This window comes from Orycteropus afer, unplaced genomic scaffold, assembly GCF_000298275.1.
Source record: "Orycteropus afer afer isolate SDZICR_OR568_19922 unplaced genomic scaffold, OryAfe1.0 scaffold00384, whole genome shotgun sequence".
In the NCBI taxonomy this organism is placed as follows: domain Eukaryota; kingdom Metazoa; phylum Chordata; class Mammalia; order Tubulidentata; family Orycteropodidae; genus Orycteropus; species Orycteropus afer.
The window spans coordinates 1724767-1743647 of NW_006921971.1; the positions used below are offsets into that span (position 1 = coordinate 1724767).

General features: G+C 52.3%; 1 protein-coding gene across 1 annotated transcript in view; it reads right to left on the reverse strand.

The window, feature by feature from the left end:
- Positions 1-18881, reverse strand: part of NBEA (neurobeachin) — a gene marked incomplete at its 5' end in the record, with an annotated part of 985874 nt that overhangs the window by 78348 nt on the left and 888645 nt on the right. The window contains 2 exons of the mRNA XM_042782600.1: positions 7587-7706; positions 18495-18635. Of these exons, the coding sequence (XP_042638534.1) occupies positions 7587-7706; positions 18495-18635 (261 nt within the window). The remainder of the gene's footprint in view (positions 1-7586; positions 7707-18494; positions 18636-18881) is intronic.

The following is an 18881-nucleotide window of genomic DNA, read 5'->3' on the forward strand; positions in this document are numbered from 1 at the left end:
GGCCGCCTGCCGGAACCGGAGAGACCGGGAGCGTCGCAGGACCTGGGGTTCTGGCTCTGAGGTGTCCAGGCTGGAAGGGGCCAGTGGTCTCTAGCTCTGTCGGATCGTTGAAAAACTGCCAGGGAGAGGGGAGCCAGGAAGAAACTGAAGCTCGAAAGATGGGCGCCTAGGACCATCTCTGCGTGCAGAGGAAGGTTTTCAACCAAGAACGGGCTCGGGCCAGCGGTCGAACCCGGGGCGTGGCCAGTAACGTGTGGCCCTCAGGTGAAGCTCAAATCGAGGGAGTGCCCCCGAACCGAATTGTTCATAGCGCTGAGCACGACTTAAGGGAGCAGCTTGCTGACTCCACGTGAACACAGTCCCCCGAAATCACGGCCCGGAGCGGAGAGGAGCCTGTCTGCAAGAGACCTGCAGGTGTGGGTTTTGCCCAACTGTGGCCTACGATTCGACACAGAGGAAGCCCACACTCATTTATGGGAGCTGTGCCAACATGAGTAAAACAGCCTTGTCCTCAGTGGTCCGGGGTCAAGAAGCTCGCTGAGAAGCCTACGCACACCCACAAGGCCATTCTTCATGGAAAAGTACAGGTGAGTCGGTGGCCAGGCCGAGGACCCGGAGGATGCGGGCCGTGGGGAAGGGTGGCTGGGGTGCCACGCATGCCTGGCAGCGTGCCCAGGCCCCAGCTGTGGGCACTCCCTGCCCTGGGTCCAGGAAGTGGCTCACGTGCCCGGCTGGATTTCAGAACCACTGTGAACCAGAGGGTCTGATAAAGCCCGCAAACCGCTTTCTGAATGAGTGGGCCACTGAGGCTGAGCTGGTCGCGCCTTAGCACTGCACGCTGAGTCCATGCGAGACGACTGACCTGTTGGTTCGCAGGTCTGTATGGGGTGGACAGCCACTAGACTCAGGGCCTGACACAGTGATGAGGTGAGCCTTGGGGGGCACAAGTGGGGTGCACATTTCCCACAGGAGGAACCCAGACAACGGAGCCCACAGAGAGCCCCGGGCAAGTGGTTTCCAGAGACGGCCACCAGCAACACTGCCTCCAAGCACCCCGTCTTTCTGAAATGTGACCTTGTCCCTCATTTCCCCGGGGAGTGGAATGCACTTCTCTCCTAGTCTCGGTGGGTGACCCTGGCTCTTACTTTGGCAGAGAGTGCTGTGGAGGTGGCCCTATGTGACTTTGGGGCCTAGGCCTTAAGAGGACTTGCAGCCTTTTTCTTTGGTCCTCTCAGAAGCCAGCCATCATGCAAGGTGAGATGGGACCAGGCAACTCCCAGCCGTCCCAGCTGAGACACCCGACCGCGAGCAAAGCCCTCTCGTGTCTTTCTGCTCTGGAAGCACCAGCCTCGCTGACACCCGTGGATCAAAGCAAAGCTGGGCCTGACCAGCCTGGCTCCATCCACCGAACTGAGAGGAAATCGAGGTGGTGGCTGTTAGTTGAGGCACTACGTTCCGGGGTGTTTTGTCCCCAGCAACAAATGACTGGAGGACAGTTTGACTGGTGGCCCCGAGACTGTCAGAGCAGCCGGATATGGTCAGGGAGAAGAGGCAGGCAACGTGGCGGCTGCGCACACGCTGGAAATAACCCAACAGAGCGCTCAGGGGCCGTGAGGCCAGCTCCTTCCTCGCGGGGTGAATGGAGGCAAGTCAGGGAGCTGCCCTAAGCGTCTTTACAGGACGGGGATAAAGCTGGCGACCTCACAGGACAGCTTGAGGATGGCATCCGTTCACCACCGACAAAGCCTGTCTGAAAACTAGCGAGGGCGAGTCCACAGGAAGGGTGCTGCCGTGGCGAGGCGTCGGTGCCCTGCCCGAAGCATGTCCTGCCCCAGCGCCCACCTCGCACGGCAGCAGGGCTGTGTGTCCGTCCCACTGACCTTCTGGTCATCGGCCTCTTTGTCCGCACAGAGGGAAGAGGACACGCGGTTTAAAATTTCTTCACTGGAGAAGGGCGCAGAGAGACACCAAGCATTGTTTGAGAAATGGCACAATGAATATGGTAACAGGCTCTGTGTCTGCAAGTGCGATCTCTCGTTTATTTTAACAGCCCCGCTAAAGCCCCGTGGTGCCGTTAATAGCATTATGTGCGTTCTGTCTCTAATAAGAAAATATCCTCAAACACAATTTCTAATTTACAAGCTTACGACAAGTCCAAGCTGCTGAGGAATTGGACTTGAAGTCTGTCTGAGCATGATAGAAGGCCGCTATTAATACTATCATAATTGTATACCCACTGCTTCAAGTCTGACAGTTCCGTTTAATGGATCTGCTGAGAGCGAGGCCGTTTTATGGCTTCCGAGTGAAATCAAATCCAGCCCAGGAGTTCTCCCCTCTCTCACGGAATTCCCCGCCAGGTTTTAAAGCCGCAGCACCTTTTGTTTCTTGTCCTTCCAGAAGATTGAACCCCTGGCATCCGTTAATTCCACAGGCGCTCATAACAGGCCAATGAGCTGGTGGCCGGCCCCTCCATTAACTGTATTAATTTACACTGTGTCACCTTAATGACATTTCTGCCACGGCTACCTTCACTGTCGTCTATGCAGCTACTCAGGGAGCACTTTTTACTTCTGAAGGGAGCTACGTGAGTGAGCGGACAGACCAAGGCGGCCGAATGTCATTGCTACCAAGACTAGGGAACAGAGAAGGGACATTTTTTTAAAAAAAGTAACAATAATTTGAGAGCTAACTCATCTGAGCAGACCCAGGAGATAGCTCTCTGAAAGAGGGCCCCCCGACATGCCTGCTTTGCCCACGACCCTAATCACCACGAGAAGAGACTGGCAGTGACCGAGACAGAGAGGGAAGCCCCCTTGTCCTCCCCACTTCTCTCAGGATGATGGTCTGCCTGGCGATACTGCAGAGATGAGGCTCTGAACTGGAAACACAGCTCCTTGAAAAAAGGGTGCTGTTAGGTGCTGCCTGGTGGGTTCGGGCTCCCAGCGACCCCGCGTGCAATGGAACAGCACAGCCTGGTCCTGGGCCACCCTCACAGCCAGTCCGTGCTTGGGCCACTGGGGCCACTGGGCCAGTCGATCGCTGCGAGGGTCTTCCTCTTTTTTTATTAAAAAAATAAAAGTAGTATGTTTTAACAGCTTAGGGTTAGGAAGTGAGGAAAAAAAAAAAAGTCTTAGCTTTGAAAACATAATTCAAAAAACTGTTATGACTTTTAATGATATATTCTTCCCTGTTAAATCTGCTATCATTTTAAAGAAAATGAAACAATATATAGTTTAAATGACAACATTTAAAAATGAGTTTGGAAAATGCTCAAGTCATCACCAGTGTTACTAAATATTGTTGTTGTTGTTGTTGTTATGTGCCATCGAGTCGGCCCCGACTCATAGCGACCCCTCCTTGGGTTTCCGAGGCAGTATCACTACGGAAGTAGGATTGCCCAACCTTCCTTCCGAGGAGTGGCTGGTGGGTTTGAACCGCCAGCCGTCTGGTTAGCAGGCAAGTGTCTTAGCCACTATGCTACCAGAGCTCCCGTTACTAAATATATATAACCTAAAATACATAACCTGTTACTAGATTCTTGTTGTTGTTATTTGCCATTGAGTTGGCCCCGACTCATAGCGACCCTTCCTTGGGTTTCCGAGGTGGTATCACTACGGAAGTAGATTGCCCAACCTTCCTTACGAGGAGTGGCTGGTGGGTTTGAACCGCCAGCCTTCTGGTTAGCAGTCAAGTGCCTTAGGCGCTAGGCTACCAGAGCTCCCTAGGCTAGGTTTAGGGCTAGGGTTATGGTTAGGGTTAGGATTAGGACCCTACCCATAACTATATGGTTATGAGGACCCCAAATTCAGATGCTATAAAGGGAAAGACGGTACATTTGGGCGGGGCACACACATACACACAAGCCCAAACATACGACTGAAACACAACAAAGTTGTGCAAGACTCCAAACCAACATGCACTGCAACTCTCTGCAATTTCTAAGATCTTTCTTCAAATCCATGAGCAAAAGACAACTCAGTCGACAAATGGGCAAACCATACGAATCAGTTTTCAGGTCAATAAATAAATAAATACATGAAACATACTGGTTTTCTCCTAGTTATAGAAATGCAAGGACCAACAAAGAGACTGCACTTTTCCCTCAGCAGATGGAGCAATGGCTGCAATGTCTGTGCAGACAAGGCGCGTGAGGGTGCGCACACCGAGGCCGGAGGTTTCCTTTGTGGACGATGACTGGGCAAGGCGGTGCAAGGCCACTAACGCCACAGCCTGTGACCACAGTCCCAGTGGGAGGACCTCCCACGGCCACACAGAGGTTATCAAGAGCTCACAGCAGGCTGGGGCTCAAAGGTAAAAATCAGAGAGAAAGACAAACTGCCCATGAAAAGCAAGCCAACCATTGTCCACCAAGAGCTGCAAGAGCCGGACCCTGCGAAAGGCGGAAAGCGGTCAGAGAAGGAAGACGCACTGGGCGTCCTGAGGTAGGATTCTTTTCTTTACTTACTTATTATTTTTCATCCTTGCAGTGTTCCCTCCCCTCCCCTCCCCCAACCAGGAAAGTTTCCATATATGAACCTGTCCATGACTATTTACGATAATGAACTGATGCCGTATTTGTCCTTCTGTGATTTGAGGTAGGGTTCTTAGCAAGAGCGGTAGCGAAGGGGTCTGCGCCCTGTCAAAGGTGCCTGCGAGACCGGGAGAACAAGGCAGCCCCACGGAGCTGCGCCGTCCACGGGCGGCTCGCGGCCCGTAAAGGGGCCCTTCCTGTGGGAAGACATTCAGGCACAGCGCCTACCACGGAAGGTTCCGGCGAGGCGTTAGAGGACCGAGAATCAGAGCGACCTGAGACCCACGCAGGGGGCTGAGGTGCCTGTAAAGGAACATCAGGCCTTTCGGGGAAACAAGAGGGGACCTGCGTGTCTGCAGCGCAGCTGTGACACCGAGTGGCCTCCCCGGTCACTCACAGTCCCGGCTGGGCTGGCCTGGACGACGTGACCCAAAGGCAGACGACCACAGTCATTAACAGAATGCCAGCCACCAACCTTTCTGAAAAGTCAAAGTGCCTGACAGCTCCCAGCCGCCCCGGAGGGCAGCCGAGGAGCGGGCCGCACGTGCCGGGCAGGACGCGGCGGCTTTGACGTTGGCCCGCTGCCTCGGGTTGTGTTTGGTGGAGCGGGTGGTTTGGGGCAGCATGGAGGGTCCCGGGACGGAGGCAAAGGCTGACGCTCTGGCTGGGGCCGCCCACAGTAGGAGGGCGGGACACCGTGTGGGGAGTGAAGGGGGCCCTCTCAGTCACGGTGAGAAGCCATTTCCTTCTGTGATGATGGCGTCAAATGGCAGGGAACAGGCCTTCGTCGTGGGCTGCCTGGACATAAGGTGGCTCTGCAGCCGCCCCTGGGAAGGAAGGCAACCCACCACTGCAGTGACGCCGCCTCGGAAACCAGGGAGGGGTCCCCAGGCCTCGGGGCCGACTCGATGGCAGTGATGGAGGGAGGGAGCTCGCAATTAAGAAATAATCTCAAATGTGACAGCAGGCATTAAGACAGAGATGAAAAAACCCACTGGTCCTCACTGAGTTGACTCCGGCGACCTGGCGTGTCAGGGTAGGACCGTGCTCCACAGCGCTTTCAACGCTGTTTCTGAAGTAGACAGCCAGGCCTCTCTTCAGAGCTTCCCCTGGCTGTGCCTGAACCTCCGGCCTTTGGTAAGCAATGGGTGGTGTTAACTGTTTACACATGTGTGAACTAGCTACTCAGTGTCTTAGGAATATGGTGCTAGCTCCAGATGCTACTGTGCAAGGTAAGTGGACAGACTCCCACTTCCTGTTAATTCTCACAGTGCTAGGAAGCAAGCACTGACTATTTCCCTGATTTCACTGAGAACCCATTAAACCCTGATTTCACTGAGAACCCATTAAACCCTGTTCTGAGGAGTCGATTCTGACCCACAGCGCCCCTAGAGGACAGAGTGGAACTGCACCACAGGGTCTCCAAGGCTGTCAATCTTCACAGAAGCAAAGCCCAAACCACACCCACTGCCGTGGAGTCCATTCTGACCCACAGCGCCCCTAGAGGACAGAGTGGAACTGCCCACAGGGTTTCTATGCTGTCATCTTTAAGCCAACTGACCACATCTTTGTCCTGGGGAATGACTGGTGGATTCAAACCACTGACCTTTTGGTAGCAGCAGCATTGTAAATGATGGTTTATGGGTATTTTACGGTTTAATTGCTCAGTGAAGTTATGAGACATGAGAAGAAAATGTGGTCGTCTGAGTTTAATATACCTATGTTTCCCCAAGTGTGAATACACTGTATGCATAAGTGTGAATACACTGTGTGCATAAATTCATGCTCATCTCCATGAACTCCGAGGGCCATAATCAAACACACAGGACGCAGGCTACCATCCACCTGGACCCATTTCCGTGGTTGTCTGCTTTGAAAAAGAACTGAACACAGTTGTCTTTCTCATCCCATCTTCTTATAGTTTAGCAACACTGTGAAAAAACCCACTGACATCAAGTCCGTTCCAACTCCCAGTGTAGCTTCAGGACCCAGGGGACCTGCCCCCAGGGGTCTCCAAGGCTTCAACTGCTACGGAAGCAGAGCGCTTCATCTTTCTCCTGTGGGGTGGGTGGTAGGTCCCAACCGCCAACCTTCTGGTCAGCAGGTGCTTTAGCTGTGCACCGGAGCTCCCAGCGACACTATAATTGCCTTTAAAAATGTCGTGCAGTAGGTAAGCGTGCACATGTTCGTGGCAGTGTTGACTTTAACCCACCGCCTTTTGTTGTCTTTGGTAAAACCGCAGGTGCAACGAGGCCATACATTTTTCAGTCAGTCTAAATGACAATGAGGGAAAAAAACTCTCCTTGAAGGAAAAAGGCTTAAAATAAGACAGACACACACCTACACATTCACCCCATCCTACAATCCTATTCTCAAGGGAGAAGAAGTAGTGCATGCTATTGTTTCGAACGAGCCCATGTTCCCTTGAGCGGAGCGCAGGGCAGTGGGGAAGCCATCTCTGTATTTCACAGGAGGGAGTCGCAGCCACTGTAAACCGACCGATCCCCGGCTGTTGCCGGTACAGTGTGGGGCTGGTTTAATCTGCTGTGTATTGTTGCCCATTGTCCCCAGGCACAGGCAAGTGTGACCGCGGCTGCACGGGAAAGCCTACATTTTAAATGGCTGTCATTAATGCTTTATTAATTGCCTGAGGCTATGCAAACCCCAAGCCGGGCAAGCTGTAACAATATGACACTTTAAGGTCAAATCCAATTCCTGCTGTGTTTTATGGGGTGGCCCAATATTGAGTTAACAGCGGGAAAGGCAATTCCTGGGCTTTTCGCTCTGTCTCCTGATTATTCCATCCAAGCGAGCCCGGAATGCTCTGCACGGAGACACCGTGCAGGGGGGGACGGCGTGCGAGAGCTCTGCGCCATTTTCCGGGAGGCTCAAATCTCGTCTTTAGGCTCCCTTCACGCGAGACCGATCGTATAATTAGAAAATGGGACGGAAGAGAACGGCAGTGCAAGATGTGTTACATGCTCGTTTGCATAAAAGAAACCAAACGGACGCACGTTTGGGAATCCAGCCGGCGTCTGTGAGTAAGACGGCCTACCTTCACGTCGGAAGTGTCCCTCTGGCTGGTTCTCCAAGACCGGGCCACGGATGAGAAGGTCCGATCGGGGTGGTCGAATTTTCCATCATTTGCATTGAGGAAGAAGGTTGTAAACGGTTCCTGAGCAGAAAACAAAATCAGGAGTTGGTTTGCTTGGTCTACACCGCGTGCCTCCCTCTAAAGTGCACCGTGACCGTCCCCGAAGCCCCTGTGAGGCCGGACCAACGCAGGGTCCTGGCAACGTGCCCAGGCCAGACAGCCGGGGCCGAGGGGCTCCGCAGCCCGGGCCAGGCATGCTGTTCCTCAGGCTTCTTCCTTCCGACCTGACAACCCACGGGGTCCTCACATTCTCCAACTGATGACAGGCATTTCTGCGTTCTGACCCATGCATGACTCAGAGCCTTTCCAAGAGATTTAAGGTCATGAGCGGTGCAAGGGGTAAGCGCCCGGCTGGCACCTGAAAGGCTGGCAGTTCGAAACCACCGATGTGACGGTACCCAACCACAACATAACAAAAGAACGGAACCGTCTGCTGTGGAGTCCAGCTGTGAGCCACGGGGACCGCACGTGTGAGAGACCACCGACCTTCTGGGTAGCGGTCAAGCCCAAACTGTTGGCAACACCAAAGGACCTTGATTTTATGATAAGTGACTTTGCATTACTGTCAATTCAGAACTCAGGCTTTCTTTTAATTTTTAAATATATATATATATAACTACTACTGTGATTTAGGTGAAAGTTTATAGAGCAAATTCATTTTCTGCACAGCAGCCCACACACGTTTTGTTCCATGGCATTGACTGCAAACCCCACAATGTCACGGTCCTCTTCCTACTTCCTCCCCGTGCTAACCTCTTCCCTGCATCCTTCTTCCCTACGCGGTGCATTCCTGCCCTCGGAGCTCTCCCCCTGGGCGAATGCCATCCTGCTCATCTCCCATCGCTGATCTTTCTATGAGCACCTCTCCGGGTGTAAACATTCACGCACATGCGCGCCTGTCTAGTGTTTGGCTGGAAGCCCGGGACTGGCTAACTAATGCACTGCCCTCAAGTCAGACCTGACTCATAGCGACCCCTCCTTGGGTTTCCGAGGTGGTATCACTATGGAAGTAGATTGCCCAACCTTCCTTCCGGGAAGCCCGGGAGTGAGTTCAATTCCAGGCCCAAAGGGTGACTCGGGGCCACGGTCTCGGGGGTCTCACTGGGCTTCATCAGACAAGGAAGCCTGGTCTTTTTCAGAATTTTGAGTTTTGTTCCACAGCGTTCTCCCACCACCCAGCATCTCCAATCTTGACCCCTTTCTGAGTGGTTGGCAGTAGTGGCGTGCACCAGCCGCTTCTAACTCTGGTTTTCCTGCTCATGTTGGAGGCCACGTGTATGAACACTGACATAAGACAGTCGTCTGCGGACTGTTCAGGGTCGTGTGGAATGAGGTAGGGAGTGCCCATCAGACCACCTGTGACGGTCTGTGGACTGATCAGCATCACATGTGTCAGAAGGCCTTTTATTATAAACTCCAAACATGCTTACAGCCTTGCGGCCGCTCATCAGACCTCGCGAGAGGTCGAACCTGCCGAGCGTGTCTTCCCAGGGTGCCAGCCTGGGGCCTTCTCCCCTGCATGTCTCTGTCACCCTCCTGTCTCACGCCTCATGTCACCTTCTCTCACTTCCTGCCCTTTGTATGTGACGCGCCCTCCCTATCCTGACCTGACGGCTTCTTCATCCTTGGACTCTCAGCCACCATGGCCGTGTTCTCCTGACAGACTCCCGTTGGCCAGGGACCCGGCATGTGCCCACGCTCTTGCTGACTGCCGGTAAGGTGACTCTAGCGACCCCATGTGATGGAGAGGAAGTCTCTCAGAGGGTTTCTCAGGTGGTGCTCACAGGAGCTGATCCCAGGTCTCTGTCCCATGGAGCCACGGGGTGGGTCTCAACACATAATCATTTGGTTAGCAACCAAGTGCTCAACTTTCTGGGCCACCAGGGCTCCTAACAGGAAGCTGGGCTTCCTTAAACACAGCACCGAAGAGGCTGTCACGCGGCTCACTAACTGATGAACCTGTCCGTGTTCTTCACTAGACGGGCAACCTCCACGTCTATCATGTTGTTTTCAGATGCCGTTAAGCCGGCTCCAATGCGGCGACCCTGTGTACAACACAACGTCTGTCTTAGTCTCTGTTTTATCTCCAACGGTTACATGGCTCCAGTACGTGGAGGTAGCTCAGTGTATAACGGACCCAGTGAGGGCACGAAAGAAAGGCCGAATGAGACAAATACTTTAGACACTGCCACCATTCTGTGACGATTCCCCGTCACCCAGGACTGGGCCCCACAGCGAGACCTAGAGAGAACCATGTCAGGAGCTCCTCACACATTCAGCGTTCGCGCTTTACATTCAAAGACGCATCTGAGTCAGACAGGCACCCAGGAGACCGAGCTGTCGGGTAAGACTATGAGCTTTGTGAGAGACAGAGATGCCGCCCAAATTAAGTTAGGGGGGAAAAAATGCATGCGATGCCTCTCAGGAATTAATTTGAAGACTTTTAATTCACTATCAAACATATGTGTGTCTGATCACTAAATTAATTTAATTAAAAAGGCAATATAGAAATCCTAGAGGCAGCGGCAGAAAACTGAATGAGATACGACAGTTCTAAGTGTGTATCTAAAGAGATCTGGTGGCACAGTAGTTAAAGCATTGAGCTGCGAACCTGCAGGTCAGAAGTTGGAACCCACCAGTCGCGCCACAGACAGATGAGGCACTCTACTTCCGTAAAGACTGACAGCTTGGGAAACCCTATGGTGCAGTTCCACTCTGTCCTCTAGGGGCGCTGTGGGTCAGAATGGACTCCACAGCAGTGGGTGTGGTTTGGGCTTTGCTTCTGTGAAGATTGACAGCCTTGGAGACCCTGTGGTGCAGTTCCACTCTGTCCTCTAGGGGCGCTGTGGGTCAGAATGGACTGGCGGCAGTGGGTGTGGTTTGGGCTTTGCTTCTGTGAAGATTGACAGCCTTGGAGACTCTGTGGGCAGTTCCACTCTGTCCTCTAGGGGCGCTGTGGGTCAGAATCCCCTCCAGGCACTGGGTGTGGTTTGGGCTTTGCTTCTGTGAAGATTGACAGTCTTGGAGACCCTGTGGGGCAGTTCCACTCTGTCCTCTGGGGGTGCTGTGGGTCAGAATGGACTCCACGGCAGTGGGTGTGGTTTGGTTTGGTGAGTGTGTGTCTTGGAGGGAGTATTACTATCTTAGATAAGGGACTTTCTCTCTCATTTACAAAATTCTGTCTCAGACCCTTCATCTATGTAAACTGAGGATGATAAAACCTTTTGGGTAATTACGGGAATTAAATAATGGAGTAAGATAATATAGAGAAAGCTCGAAGTGCCTTTCCTGACAGAGTTACAATGATTGCCAACTGTATACACAGAGCCAGTTGTGTACTGCTGGAGTCCCGCACACTGGGTCCACAGACGCTGCCACCTGACTTTAGTGCCTTCAGTTCTACTGGCCCCTGTGTCCCCGGCACTGACCACAATTCTGGGCTTATACTGGGTAATAAATGTGTGTTGAGCACAAGTGAACACATCAGGTACTATGGTGATGGGGATATAGGTAAGAGCAAAATGTTTAATACAATGTATAGTTTTTTAAATAATATAAGTATGTTGTTGTTGTTGTTAGGTGCCGTCAAGTTGGCCCCGACTCATAGCGACCCCTCCCTGGGTTTCCGAGGCGGTATCACTACGGAAGTAGATTGCCCAACCTTCCTTCTGAGGAGTGGCTGGTGGGTTTGAACCGCCAGCCTTCTGGTTAGCAGTCAAGTGACTTAGGCACCACACCACCAGAACTCCCAATATAAGTATAATATAAACATAATGTGTCTTTAACACATGCAGTCCCTGGGTTACGAATGTCTGACTTTGGAAAACTCGCAATGGCCCCTTCACACAGGGTTTCAAACCACTGCTGTGGCGGGAGACAAAACGAAACAGGAGCAGACCCCAAAGCTGACCATTTCAGTGATTTGTCCCAGTAATCACTGTGGGAAAACTACAGGGTGAGCCCTTGGAATGGGAGACTTGGGAGAGGCACCGTGAGCCCTGCCAGGGGCCTGTCGTGCAGCCCTGGATTCCTGTCAGGACTGTGGAGAGCCACCCACAAAGGGGTGGTGGGCCGCCATCTTTGAGTGAGGGCACCTCCGGGATGCCTTGCTTTCTTTTTTGTTCTAACTCTTCACTGCGGTTTGGGTGAAGGCCCACAGAGCAAATTCACCCTCCACACAGTAGCCCACACGCACCGTGCACGACCCCGCCTTTAACCTCCGACAGGGCAGCAGCTCCCCTCCCACCTCCTCCCCACGGCCACGCACCCCTGTGTCCCCCCATGCACTCTCGGCCCCCGAGCTGTCTCCCCGTGCACACACAGCCCCTCCACCCCCCATCACCGATCTCTGCAAGGAGTGCACCCACCTAACACAAATGCCCCGCCCGTATGCCTGTCTTGTAATGTTATGTCAACTTGCCCTTGCCTTGAAACGACCACACAACCCCTCCTTGCAACAAATATTTCATCACAATTACCCTCGCTTGCTGTACACGCAGCTTTTAAATCAATGAAAGGCTTTGAGCCTCTCCTCGCACTAAAGTGCGACCAAAAGAGAACCGCGTGGACCTGTTCCAACTGATCCACAAACTCTTAGACAGTTAGGAACTCGTTCATACTCCGGGGACTGCCTGTCAAAGGAAAAACAGAGTTTCTTTCCTGTCTAAGTCACTGCTACATGTCTCACCAAAGACTGTTGTCAGGAGCCGTGGAGTCAGCCTCACGCAGAGCGACCCTGCGTACAACGGAATAGAACACCGCCCCGGCCTGTGCCAGCCTCAAGTGCATGACACATAACGTTGTTGCTGTCGTCAGGAGTCGTCGAGTCAGCCCAACTCAGAGCGACTGCGTGTACAGCACAAGACACCGCCCGGGCCTGGCCAGCCTCGTGACCACTGCCACGCTTGAGCCTGTCGTGGCAGCCACTGTGCCAGTCCGTGTCGTGAGCCTCCTCCCTTCACCCAACAATCTTCCCAACTCTGGGATGCTGACGGAGGACACGTGTTTTCTCTTCTAGGCAGCGGGCGTCAGTGTTTCAGAGAGCAGACTTGACTTCCTGTTGTACAACCATCGCTAGGTGTGAGTCCAGACCCACTGACATACGCGAGGCTCTGCCTCATGGATCAGCCACTAACTCTGATCTCTCCCCCAACCCAGGTGATAACATTTGCCATTTTTCAGCCCTTAACAAAGATTTGCCGAGAACACCTCTGACGGGCAGAGTCGAAAGATAACTTGATATGAACCGTTTTCAGAGGTTGATAGTCGCCAAGTTTAGGAAGTGGGGGGAGGGCACTGCAGAAGTGCACCCCGACTGTCCCAAGCAGCCCTTGCACAGGCCTGACGGACAACGGCTGTAAGGCCACAGCTGCTTCCTGACGGGATTCCCATCTTCCGGGGCCTCCAGCGGCTGTAGCGGTGACGTGCTGGCGGAAACTCATAACTGATTGTTTAGAGGTGAGTGTCGATGACCTGTTTCCCACATAGTTCCCTGTTCTGCTCATTCATCCGACGTGCGGGACCAAGTACCACGCAAACCTTCAGGGACTTTGCCAGAGATGAAAACAGTGGCACTCTCTGGTCCTGAAAAACTGAGGGGCAGGGCAGGGAAGCACGTGGCAGTGGGACACACCCTTCTCCTGACACCCTCTTCCCACCTGTCCTTTGTCCCCTTTGAGGGCACGGCTACTTCTAACGACCTCCCTGCCTTTCAGTGAGTAGATGGGAGAATCCATCGGGGCCCGGACACTCTCTCCAGCCTCCTCTCCTCGTTTCGCAGCCTGTGTCTGTGTCAGAGGCTTTGCGCTTTGTCACCCGTGTTCTTTCCTCATGTCCCTTTGCTCTTGGAGTCCTTTTCTCCTTCTCCTCATCCCACGTGAAAGTCAAAGGCAAACCCCACCCACGGCTAAGAGGTCGGGCACGGAACACATCAGATCAAAGGAAGGGGCTGTGATGCCGGGTCCTGTCGCTGTCGGGGTCCCCGAGTTGACGCGGGTGACTCAGCTTTACCAGAGAGGACTGAGCTCGGCAGGGATGCGCTAGCTGTCAGCTTGCTGCTGAGTCGACCGCCATCACGGTGGCCCAGCCTGTGCAGAGTGTAACCATGTCGCGTGGGGTTTCCAGGGCTGGGCCCTTTCAGCGGCAGCCTCCGGGCCTGTCTTCAAAGGAGCCTCGGTGGGTTTGAACCGTCAGCACTTGGGCTGGTAGTCAAGCATTTAACCATTTCTGCCTCCCAGTTAATTTAAGCTTGGCTGTTGATGAACACGTTTTTATAGGTCTGCACTTGGATAAGGCTTGTGACTCTGGCTTGACTACTCTGGTTACATAAAAGCCGTGCAGTACCACCCGACACATTTCAGACAGAACCACGTTTACTATCTCACTCACCTCTCACAGCCGCTCAGGTGATCATGTTCTCTCAGAAGTGGTTTCAGACTCAATCTTTTTCTTCCACTCACTGTAACTGAGAGGGGCACCCTGCTGTCCCTGACAGGGGCAGTGATTACAACAATGATGACCGTGACAATGATCATGACCGACGGGACCTGAGGTGACATGGCCAGCCGCCCACGTGGAAACTTCTCTGGTTGAACATCTCCTACAAATGTCCTTCTCCACCCATTCTGGAGACCCTCCAAGATGGCCGGTGGACTAACCCCATGGCACCAAATGGACGGTGTGGCTCAAGAAGCGCCTCTCACGGGCTGCAGACGCCCTGGTGGCCTCTCCTTGGTTCTAGGGAGGAGCCCAGGCAGTGGGTCCAACTTCCTTTCCTGAGTCCTTTCCTCTCCGGGTGTCTTCTCAAGTGGTACTCTACTTTTGTCGTCCTTCATGCACAGCTACTAAGTCAGTTCCTGCTGGTAGTAGCAATGAGTGGGAGTGTGGTGTTACACCCTGACTGCTCAGTAAGCAGAGAATCTAACAGCTTCGTCTTGGTGTTGGCTTGTCGGTTAGCCTGTTGGTGAGCTCCAATCAGTTCAGAACATACTTTATGTTCAGTGGACAGGAAACCATCTCTCAGAGATCTTACTGGTGATGCTGTGTTTCTGGGTGCAGCTTTGCGTTCTGGCTGATTGGGGACCGAAGCTACAAGCTCTCCATGTGTCTGTGGGCTGTCATTCAGAAAAGCTGTTCTTTGTTTTGTGAGTCTGAGGGTCCTATTTTTGGAAGGTGTTGATCAATTATTACCACCCTCAAACTAGAGTTAGTTCTTTAGTCTATATTTACTTCTTGTTTCATAGACATGAAAAGGCACTTACACTGTAGCTGTTAGGTGCTGTCAGGTTGTTTCTGACAGTAACCCTCGCCTGAGTCAGCTATAGGCAGAGCCGACTCCACAGCATCTAACAACAGTAACACAGCGGCCCTGTGCACAACGGAAGGACACGGTGCCCGGCCTGCACCATCCTCACAGGCCTCGCTACGCTTCAATGTTGCAGCCACCGTGTCGTGTCAGTCTGTCTTGTTGATGGCCTTCCACTTTTCCTCTGACCCTCGGCTTTACCAAGCGTGACGTCCTTCTCCAGGGACCTGTCTGTGTTGGCAACATGTCCAAAGCACATGAGATGAAATGTCACCATCCCTGCTCCTAGGCAGCACCAGAGTGCACTTCTTCGTTTCTCTGACCGTCTAACGTAACTGAACACCGTAACTCAAAGGCATCAACTCTTCTCAGGTCTTCCTCATTCACCGCCCAGCTTCTGTGTGAGTTTACAAAGCAACTGAAAATACTACAACTTGGGCCAGGTGCACGTTCGTCCTCAAGGTGACATCTTTGCGTGTGACACTTTCAAGAGGTGTTTTGCAGTGGATTTGCCCTATTCAGTGTGTTTGATTTCTTGACTGCTGCTTCCATGGGCCTTGATTATGGATCCAAGTAAAAGGAAATCCTTGCCTTCAATCTTTTCTCCATTTATCAATGCTTACTGGTCCGGTTGTGAGGATTTTGATTTTCTTTATGTTGAGGTGTGATCCATGCTAGGCACTTATATAAAGCTAATATTCCAAAATTCCCAATAAATTAAGAAATTAAACTTTTAATAGTTTAAACATGCGAGGGCAATAAATTATTTCTCAGGAAACTGCTGGCTCACAATCATTTTACAAAAATATCTAAATTCACAGAGTTAAGGACAATCATTGGACCAATTACGTTAATAACTTTGGTCTAAAAAAGGAATCATAATAGCAGTATGTATTCCCCTTTAGTTATTATTGTAGACTATAATTTTTTAAAAATTAGATTTGGGTACATTACTCTGAGCTCTCTTTACTTCTTATGCTGGTTTAGGATGATAAGGATGTAAACTTTGTGTTCCTGTAAATGGGAATCGTATCTGACAAGTTTCCTCGTGTAACAGCAAGTGCCTGGAGTGGGCCACCTCCCGGCAGTTTGTGGGCTCCCTGAAACACACTCTAACACTGTTTCTGCAGGTAACTGTTCCCCATCATGGGGAGGATGACTGAGGGAGCCCTGCACGTGAGAGTTTCACCCGAGCGCAGGGAGAGCTCCTTCTCAGGGACGCACACTTCAGTACGTGCTGCCTCACCAACGTCTCTGACACTGTCAGCCTCAGACAACAGGGTGCTGTGCTTGGTAGAGGGAGGAAACCTCGCTGAGGACAGTGTTTTAGGGATTGGATGTAGCATTCTGAAGCCTTCCACAGTCTTTCATAGTCTCAAAACATACAAGAAATCGGACTATCGGACTCAGGGCTTCCAGCCTTCACTAGACTAGACCGGAGAAGGCCAGGCCAAAGGCCAAGAGATATGGTGAGAGTTTTTGTGGTAGTCTAGCTCTGGTAGCGTAGTGCCTAAGGCACTTGACTACTAACCGGAAGTCTGGCGGTTCAAACCCACCAGCCACTCCTCGGAAGGAAGGTTGGGCACTCCTACTTCTGTAGTAATACTGCCTCGGAAACCCAAGGAGGGGTGGCTATGAGTCGGGCCAACTCGACAGAATATAACAACAACAACAGATGGGAAATGATGGGAAACCAAGCAGAGAAGTCCCAGCGTTAACAGAGAAAAGGAGACAGATTGGAGAGATGCACCGTTGGTATGTCCTCCCCGATGTGGTGCATGGGGTTGGAAGAGTACAGGGAACGCCCTGCAAGGCATCCCAGCTTTGAGACTGGCCACGCAGGGTATGACCGTGGCACTGATTCCTGAGTGCATGACGGTGGCACTGATTCCTGCATGAATGGCGGTGCCATGTTCTAAGACAGGAAATATAGAAGGTCCCATAGCATATCCCTGAGGGAGACAAGGAGTCCATTTCTTAACTCATTTCCGGAAATGCTGCCTATTATACTGTGAGATGCTGAGGTAGAAACACCCGGGAGTCAGAGGCAAAGACAGAGGCCGCATGTGAGTAGCTGACAGCTGGGTGATGGACCCCCAATAGTGGGGGACAGAACACCGAGGGATCCAATCGGGAGACTGGGAAGGACATAGAGGCTGTAGGAGGAGGCCCAGCAGAGGACACCCCCAGGGCAAGTGTGAGAGGAAGCATTTCAAGGACAAGTGAGCAACAGTCAAATGCTTCAGAAACAGCACGGTCAGAATTGGGCAGCTCTGTCTAGCCGTGTAGCCCATGACCTCTCATTCAGTAAAGGGATGGATGTTCTTATTGTTGTTGTTATGTGCCGTCAAGCCAAACCTGACTCATAGAGACCCTTCCTTGGGTTTCCGAGGCAGTATCACTACGGAAGTAGATTGCCCAACCTTCCTTCCGAGGAGTGGCTGGTGGGTTTGAACCGCCAGCCGTCTGGTTAGCAGGCAAGTGTCTTAGCCACTATGCTACCAGAATAGGAGCCCAAAGCAAGCAGGCTAAAGACTGGGCATGCAAATGGTTAAGTGCTGAACTACTAACTGGAAGGTGGGTCATTCAAACCCACCCACAGGGCCTTCACCAACCCGGGCCTGGTGGCGTGCTTCTGAAAAGTCGACCTTGAAAACGCTCTGGGCAATTGGCACACACGGGGTCACCCTCCGTCGGAATCCACTGGGCTACTAAGAACCACAAGGGGATGAGAGTGGGCCTGAACACAGTGTAGCGCAGGGCAGGATGGGAGGGCCTGCTAGGGGTCTGACCTCAGATGAAGAGACAGGCAAGTAACTGCGGAGTGGGCTGCCATAGGGGGGTTTCTTTCTTTCTTTTTTTTTTTTAAGATGGAAGAAACTTTAATATACTTATGTCCTAGTAGAATGAGGTTTTCAAATCATAAAATACCTGCCACCGAAGCAGGAGTGAGAGGGAAAGAGGAGAGAAAACAGCAGCCTGTGCACGCAGTGTGCAGGGGGGAGGTGGGGACGGAGGGACCCAGATACACCCTGGAGGTCTGCCTCCTTCTTAACCGGCTCAGCTTCCAGGGGCATCCTTGGGCGGCACCAACAGTTAAGTGCTTGGAGGCTAACTGAACGGCTGGCGGCCTAGTCCACTCAGGCTCTGCTGAAGAAAGGCGTGCACTTCTGAAAACTCAGCCCGGGAAACCCCGTGGGGCCCAGCTCAGCTCTGACACCACAGTGCCTCCAGCAGCAGGAGTTCCCTGGAGACAGACGGCTTGGTGTTCAGTCAGGTTAAAAAGCTCACAAAAACTGGCCTAACCGATTTTACAAGTGAGACCAAAAAAAAAAAAAAAAAAGGCATAGAGTTGTTGTCAGAAACCAGAAGTCTCTACTTTCTGTTTCAGTGATTTGGAATCTTCGTTTGAACAAATAATGAGTATGTTTGATTTTTACCTAATTTACTTGTGCGAACAACTTTAAGGTGTGCGAGGCAAGCTGCAGCTCTGCGGAGATACTCACGATTCTCACGAGCCAGGACAGGGTGGACGTTGCCGTTGAGTAATGTGTGTTGTAGTGGTACGGGGGGCTGTGATCGTCCTCCCACGTCTCGTACCGCTCCGCGTAAAACACAGCTCTCTTAGGGTTCAATGCACCAATTGGCTGTAGAAAGACAAGAATGGTTTTGTTTAATGCGCCCATCAGGCATCATTAGACACTCTGGACGGACGGTGTGGTTTGGGCTTTGCTTCTGTGAAGACTGACAGCCTTGGGGACCCTGTGGGGCAGTTCCACTCTGTCCTCTAGGGGTGCTGTGGGTCAGAATGGACTCCACGGCAGTGGGTGTGGTTTGGGCTTTGCTTCTGTGAAGACTGACAGCCTTGGAGACACTGTAGGGCAGTTCCACTC